At 44.5% G+C, this 7,425-nt stretch overlaps 1 protein-coding gene across 1 annotated transcript; it reads left to right on the top strand.

Moving 5' to 3' along the window:
- Positions 1–276: 276 nt before the first annotated feature.
- Positions 277–6,374, top strand: TEX28 (testis expressed 28; the record flags this gene model as incomplete). The annotated part of the gene is given in 3 exon segments (XM_027099859.1): positions 277–288; positions 5,642–6,083; positions 6,086–6,374. Coding segments are annotated over 3 exon segments (743 nt in total), but the record flags the coding sequence as incomplete, so codon positions are not given.
- Between the last annotated feature and the right edge of the window lie 1,051 nt (positions 6,375–7,425).

Here is a 7,425-nt window from a genome sequence, read left to right as displayed (position 1 = left end):
TGTTAGAAAACGCCTTTAACCTAAAAATTGACAGTTTGGTTATAGAATTATAGTTGAGAAAATCGTTTTTCCCCCAAATTTGGAAGGCATTACTTCATTGTTTTCTAATTCTTAGTGCTTCACTGAAAAGGCTGAAGACATTCTGTCTTCTGATTCTTTGAATGTGACCTTTTTTTTCTCTCTCTGACAGTTATTCTGTCGGCATATTGAAGATATTATTCAACTCTTCAGGATTTCATTGATGCCTTAGAGAAGGCAGCTTTCAGTCTAAAAGTCATGGTTTTAAAGGTAATCAACTTTTACAATCTGGCTGCTTCTAAGATCTGTGTCTAAGTGTGGATCTATTTCCATTTTATCCTGTTTGGGATCTCTTGAGCTTCTTTTTTTAAAAAATTAATTAATTAATTTATTTTTGGCTGTGTTGGGACTTCGTTACTGTGCATGGGCTTTCTCTAGTTGCGGCAAGCAGGGACTACTCTTTGTTGCAGTATGCGGGCTTCTCATTGCGGTGGTTTCCCTTGTTGTGGAGCACGGGCTCTAGGCATGCAGGCCTCAGTAGTTGTGGCTCACGGGCTCTAGCGCACAGTCTCACTAGTTGTGGCACACGGGCTTATTTGCTCCGCAGCATGTGGGATCTTCCCGGACCAGGGATTGAACCCACGTTCCCTGCATTGGCAGGAGGATTCTTAACCACTGCACCACCAGGGGAGTCCCTTGGGCTTCTTGAATTTGTGGATTTATGTCTGTCATCAGTCCTGGAAAATTCTTAGTGACTATCTCTTAGAACCTTGCTGTTACCTTAGTCTGTCTTCCTGAGGCATGGCAGTTAGATTTTTTGTTAGATTTTCTCATTCTATCTTCTGTGTCTCCTATTTTTCAATTTTATTCAAATTTTATATTTCTTTGTGCCTCTGTGCTGCATTCTGGATGCTTTCTTTAGTTCTGTTTTACAATTTACTAATTCTCCAGCCATTTCTTATCTGTGATTAAAACCATCTCTTGAACATTTAAAAACTTTAAAAATTTGTGAAATCCATGCAGAGAAAGCTTTCAACAAAATTCAACACCCATTTATGATAAAAAACCTGCAGAAAGTAGGCATAGAGGGAACTTTCCTCAACATAATAAAGGCCATATATGACAAACCCACAGCCAACATCCTCCTCAATGGTGAAAAACTGAAACCATTTCCACTAAGATCAGGAACAAGACAAGGTTGCCCACTTTCACCACTCTTATTCAACATAGTTTTGGAAATTTTAGCCACAGCAATCAGAGAAGAAAAAGAAATAAAAGGAATCCAAATTGGAAAAGAAGAAGTAAAGCTGTCACTGTTTGCAGATGACATGATACTATACATAGAGAATCCTAAAGATGCTACCAGAAAACTACTAGAGCTAATCAATGTATTTGGTAAAGCAGCAGGATACAAAATTAATGCACAGAAATCTCTGGTATTCCTATACACTAATGATGAAAAATCTGAAAGAGAAATTAAGAAAACACTCCCATTTACCACTGCAACAAAAAGAATAAAATATCTAGGAATAAACCTGCCTAAGGAGACAAAAGACCTGTATGCAGAAAATTATAAGACACTGATGAAAGAAATTAAGGATGATACAAAGAGATGGAGAGATATACCGTGTTCTTGGATTGGAAGAATCAACATTGTGAAAATGACTCTACTACCCAAAGCAATCTACAGATTCAATGCAATCCCTATCAAACTACCACTGGCATTTTTCACAGAACTAGAACAAAAAATTTCACAATTTGTATGGAAACACAAAAGATCCCGAATAGCCAAAGCAATCTTGAGAACGAAAAATGGAGCTGGAGGAATCAGGCTCCCTGACTTCAGACTATATTACAAAGCTACAGTAATCAAGACAGTATGGTACTGGCACAAAAACAGGAATATAGGTCAGTGGAGCAGGATAGAAAGCCCAGAGATAAACCCACGTACATATGGTCACCTTATCTTTGATAAAGGAGGCAAGAATATACAGTGGAGAAAAGACAGCCTCTTCAATAAGTGGTGCTGGGAAAACTGGACAGGTACATGTAATAGTATGAAATTAGAACGCTCCCTAACACCATACACAAAAATAAACTCAAAATGGATTAAAGACCTAAATGTAAGGCCAGACACTATCAAACTCTTCGAGGAAAACATAGGCAGAACACTCTATGACATAAAGCACAGCAAGATCCTTTTTGACCCACCTCCTAGAGAAATGGAAATAAAAACAAAAATAAACAAATGGGACCTAATGAAACTTCAAAGCTTTTGCACAGCAAAGGAAACCATAAACAAGACCAAAAGACAACCCTCAGAATGGGAGAAAATATTTGCAAATGAAGCAACTGACAAAGGACTAATCTCCAAAATTTACAAGCAGCTCATGCAGCTCAATATCAAAAAAAAAAAAACCCAACCCAATCCAAAAATGGGCAGAAGACCTAAATAGACATTTCTCCAAAGAAGATATACAGATTGCCAACAAACACATGAAAGAATGCTCATCATTATTAATCTTTAGAGAAATGCAAATCAAAACTATGAGATATCATCTCACACCGGTCAGAATGGCCATCATTAAAAAATCTACAAACAATAAATGCTGGAGAGGGTGTGGAGAAAAGGGAACCCTCTTGCACTGTTGGTGGGAATGTAAATTGATACAGCCACTATGGAGAACAGTATGGAGGTTCCCTAAAAAACTAAAAATAGAACTACCATACGACCCAGCAATCCCACTACTGGCATATACCCTGAGAAAACCATAATTCAGAAAGAGTCATGTACCACAATGTTCATTGCAGCTCTATTTACCATACCCGGGACATGGAAGCAACCTAAATGTCCATCAACAGATGAATGGATAAAGAAGATGTGGCACATATATACAATGGAATATTACTCAGCCATAAAAAGAAAGGAAATTGAGTTATTTGTAGTGAGGTGGATGGACCTAGAGTCTGTCATACAGAGTGAAGTAAGTCAGAAAGAGAAAAACAAATACCGTATGCTAAGACATATATATGGAATATAAGAAATAAAAAGGTCATGAAGAACCTAGGGGCAAGGTGGGAATAAAGACACAGATCTACTAGAGAATGGATTTGAGGATATGGGGAGGGGGAAGGGTAAGCTGGGACGAAGTGAGAGAGTGGCATGGACATATATACACTACCAAATGTAAAATAGATAGCTAGTGGGAAGCAGCCGCATAGCACAGGGAGATCAGCTCGGTGCTTTGTGATCACCTAGAGGGGTGGGATAGGGAGGGTGGTAGGGAGGGAGACGCAAGAGGGAAGAGATATGGGAACATATGTATATGTATAACTGATTCACTTTGTTATAAAGCAGAAACTAACACACCATTGTAAAGCAATTATACTCCAATAAAGATGTTAAAAAAATTGTGAAATCCGGCATATGCATATAAAGGTGCAGAAAACATCAACATTTAGTTTAGGAAGTAATGTTAATGTAAACACACATTTAATTGCTATTCGGATCAAGTACACTAGCCTCCTCATGTCTCTCCAATCACCATCCCCTTCTCCCACTCTAGTGGGAACCACTATCGATGTTTATGCTACTGAAGCCCATGCTTTTCTTTCTTTTTAAAAATTAATTAATTAATTTATTTTTGGCTGCATTGGGTCTTCATCGCTGCTTGTGGGCTTTCTCTAGTTGCGGCAAGCGGGGGCTGCTTTTTGTTGCAGTGCACAGGCTTCTCATTGTGGTGGCTTCTCTTGTTGCAGAGCACGGGCAGGCAGATTCTTAACCACTGTGCCACCAGGGAAGTCCCCATGCTTTTCTTTACAGCTTTACTTCCTTCCTGTGTATGCATCCCTAAACAACATCATTTCATTTTGCCTGCTTTTGAACTTTATATCAGCAGAACCATATATAGTATGGATTCTTCTGTGTTTGGCTTCTTTTGTTCAACATTATGCTTGTTCATTCATGTTTTCAAGGCTGTAGTTTATTTTTATTGTTGTATAGCAGTAAACTGTTGAATATATTACAGTTCACTTACACATTCTATGATGATAGGCCAGGTGGGTTGTTTCTAGCAGCTGGTTATTGGGAGTATTATTGTACCTGCCTTTCAAGGATATATCTAGGAATGCAACTGCTGGGCCATTCAGTATGGATGTCTTCAACTTTATGATATTACCAAATGCTTTCCCAAAATATTTGTACCAATTACTCTCCCACCAGGAGTGATTGAGGGTTCCTGTTGCTCCATGTCCTTTCTGAGATTTATTATAGTTTAAGTTTTGCCAATCTGCTAGGTGCATAGTGGTATCACATGTTTTTTTAAATATCAAGGAATAATTTGCATAGAATAAAATACACAGAACCAAAATATCTATTACACTATAATCACTCCTTGCTTCCCACTGGGAGAGCATTTTCAGATTGAAAACAGTAATGAAGGGCTTCCCTGGTGGTGCAGTGGTTAAGAATCCGCCTGCCAATGCAAGGGACACGGGTGCGAGCCCTGGTCCGGGAAGAACCCATGTGCAGCGGAGCACCTAGGCCTGTGTACCACAACTACTGAGCCTGCACTATAGAGCCCGTGAGCCACAACTACTGAGCCCACGTGCCACAACTACTGAAGCCCGCGCACCAAGAGCCCGTGCTCCACGAGAGAAGCCATGACAATGAGAAGCCCGCGCACCGCAATGAAGAGTAGCCCCCGTTCGCCGCAACTAGAGAAAGCCCGCGCACAGCAACGAAGACCCAACGCAGCCAAAAATAAACAAGTAAATTAATTAATTAAAAAAAACAGTCATGAAGGTGCTTTTAGTTAAAAAGTAGAAACAGAACAGAGGCTCCACCTGTCTTGGCCTCACCTACCTCTCCTACCTCATCCTTGTCCACTGTACCATGGTCTCCTGTGTTCCAGTTAGGCTGCTATGTCCATCTTTATTTTAGAGATGAGAAAACCGACCCTCTGAGCGGTTTATTAACTTACTCAAGGTCTCAAGAGTGGTAGAGTCGGGATTCGAACTGGGCTCTGTCTCCAAGGCTCTTACTATTACCCTTCACCATGCAACAGACTCATTTGTTTGTGTTACAGCAGAACTGTCCACCCTAGGCTGTCAGCTCTGTGACACCAAGGAATATGTCTGGCTTCTGTACCACATGGTAGGCGCTCAGGAAATATGTGTTGAATGAATGATTAGATGAAGGAATGAACCTGTTAGGATGCAAATCTCCCTGCCTATCTCTTCTATCCATCTGGCAGTAGCAATACAGCAAGCTGTATGGATTAATGGAAATGAGTTTATTCCATGCTCTACAAGAACAGTTCTCTATAAAACGAGACCCACTGTTGGTAATTCTTGGAAGAGAAGTCCAAGAACAGACAGGGCAGGTGTGGAGGGGGTTGCTAGCCACCTGGAGGTACACCCATAGAGCAAGGAGCCAGGTGCTGAAGAGGAAGGGAGAATGTCCAGTCTGTGTCGGGCCCACCTCAGATGCACAAATCTTGCAAATGAAGTACTTGTGCATATGCATAAGTACTGTTATAGAGTGGAGCAATTTGTGTCTAATTCTCCCACCATTTGCATCTCACAGAAGTACCTGTTTTGTGATTCTCGTTTCCCAATGCAGGCGGAATACACTAAGAGCCCAACTGCAAACTTCCCCTCCAATGTTCTGTCCTGCAGATCCCTGTCATCCAGTAAGGCTGGCCCCAGTGGCCCCTCCAGCCTCTCAGATGGGGAGCTGGCCCGGAACTTGCAGGACAGTGTCAAGCACCGCATCCTGTACCTCTCAGAGCAGCTGAGAGTGGAAAAGGCCAGCCTGGACAGGAACACTGTGGGCTTCCTCAAGCTGGTGTCCACAGCTGGCCGGCAGCAGGCCCCCCACGTCTGGCAGGCCTTAGAGAAGGTGAACCAGCGTGCCTCTGCCACCGTTGCCCAGATTGAGCGAAGGCTCCACCGGTGTCACCAGCAGCTGCAGGAGCTGGAGGAGGGCTGCAGGCCCAAGGGCTTAGTGCTGAGGGCAGAAAGCAGCCTGGGGTACAACCGTGAGCAGCCCAGCGAGAAGGCTCTGTTTCAGAGTCCCCCAAGCCAGGTGCGGAACACTGCCCATCCACCGACCTGTTTGATGTAATTAGACACCTCTCTCCAGAGAGTCACTCCGCAGCCTTGCAGCAGGGGAGGTCCTCGGAGACCAAGCATGGGGCCCAGCTGTGAGCCCTGCTGTGGCAGAAGGTGAAGGAAGAGCGGATCAAAGTCAAGACCTTCCACCTCAGCTTGCAGGTGTCCTATCAGAGCCTCAAGGAGCGGTATGTGACCAACCTGCAGGCATCGCTGGAGTCCCTCTGGGAGGAGAAGTGCAGGTGAGGCAGACCCCTTGGCCGCCTGAGCTCTGGGGTGGGTGGGGGGTGTCTGTGTTCCTCTCATCCCCTGCCCACCGTGCACGCCTGCCTGGCCCTCTCCCGGCCAATGGGGCTCTGACTGGGCTCACACCGGCCTGCGGTGGCGGGGGGGCCAGCAGATGCCTATCGTCAGCCAGTCAGGTGTCCGCTGGTCCCCATGTGCCGGAGAGGTGTATGATGCATGACTGGAATCGCCTTGCCAGCCCTGGTTCCTTCACCTGGGCTCATGGCTAAGTTGGGGCACAAGGTCCTGTGTGGGTTATTTGTTCCAACAATGACTGCCTTCTGCAGAGTGCTTCCCCCCGCCCCCCTGCCCCTGTGTGGTGGGTTGATATTATTTTCATCTAAGGTCAGACTAGGGCCCACCAACAGGAAAAAAGGTGAACTCAGTCTCTCAAAGGACCCCCCCATTTCTTTCTTTTTTTTTTTTTGCAGTACGCGGGCCTCTCACTGTCGTGGCTTCTCCCGTTGTGGAGCACAGGCTCCGGACGCGCAGGCTCAGCAGCCATGGCTCACGGGCCCAGCCGCTCCGTGGCATGTGGGATCTTCCCGGACCGGGGCACGAACCCGCGTCCCCTGCATCGGCAGGCGGACTCTCAACCACTGCGCCACCAGGGAAGCCCTCCATTTCTATCTGGACACTTCCTGGGGTCCCAGCCGCCCTCAGAGGTGCCGTACACCCTCCTCTGCATTAAATAATCCTTACAGCAGCTTCACCAGGCAGGGAGGGATTCACTGAGATGAGCCCACATTCCCAGCACTTTCACGGAAGAACTCTGCAATCCCTTTAGCATCTGTGTGTTTGTGGGGAAGTGGTGATGGGAATCAATCGTCTTGTTTTCACAGAGAAATCCTACCCACATTGACGCCACCTGACAAATCCCTCAAGAGCAGTTAAGGAGTACGAAGGTTCAACCCATGGTCAAATAAGGTAGCCAGTGAGAATTCAGATTTCTTTTGGAGGTGATTTTCTTTTTGAAATTTTGAATTTTATTTTATTTTTTATACAGCA

Source organism: Aethalodelphis obliquidens, unplaced genomic scaffold, assembly GCF_003676395.1.
Source record: "Aethalodelphis obliquidens isolate GAN/ISIS:26980383/991018 unplaced genomic scaffold, ASM367639v1 scaffold146, whole genome shotgun sequence".
Taxonomy (NCBI): Eukaryota; Metazoa; Chordata; class Mammalia; order Artiodactyla; family Delphinidae; genus Aethalodelphis; species Aethalodelphis obliquidens.
The sequence above is the reverse complement of the archived record's forward strand: the minus strand, read 5'-3'. Positions and strand labels throughout refer to the sequence as shown.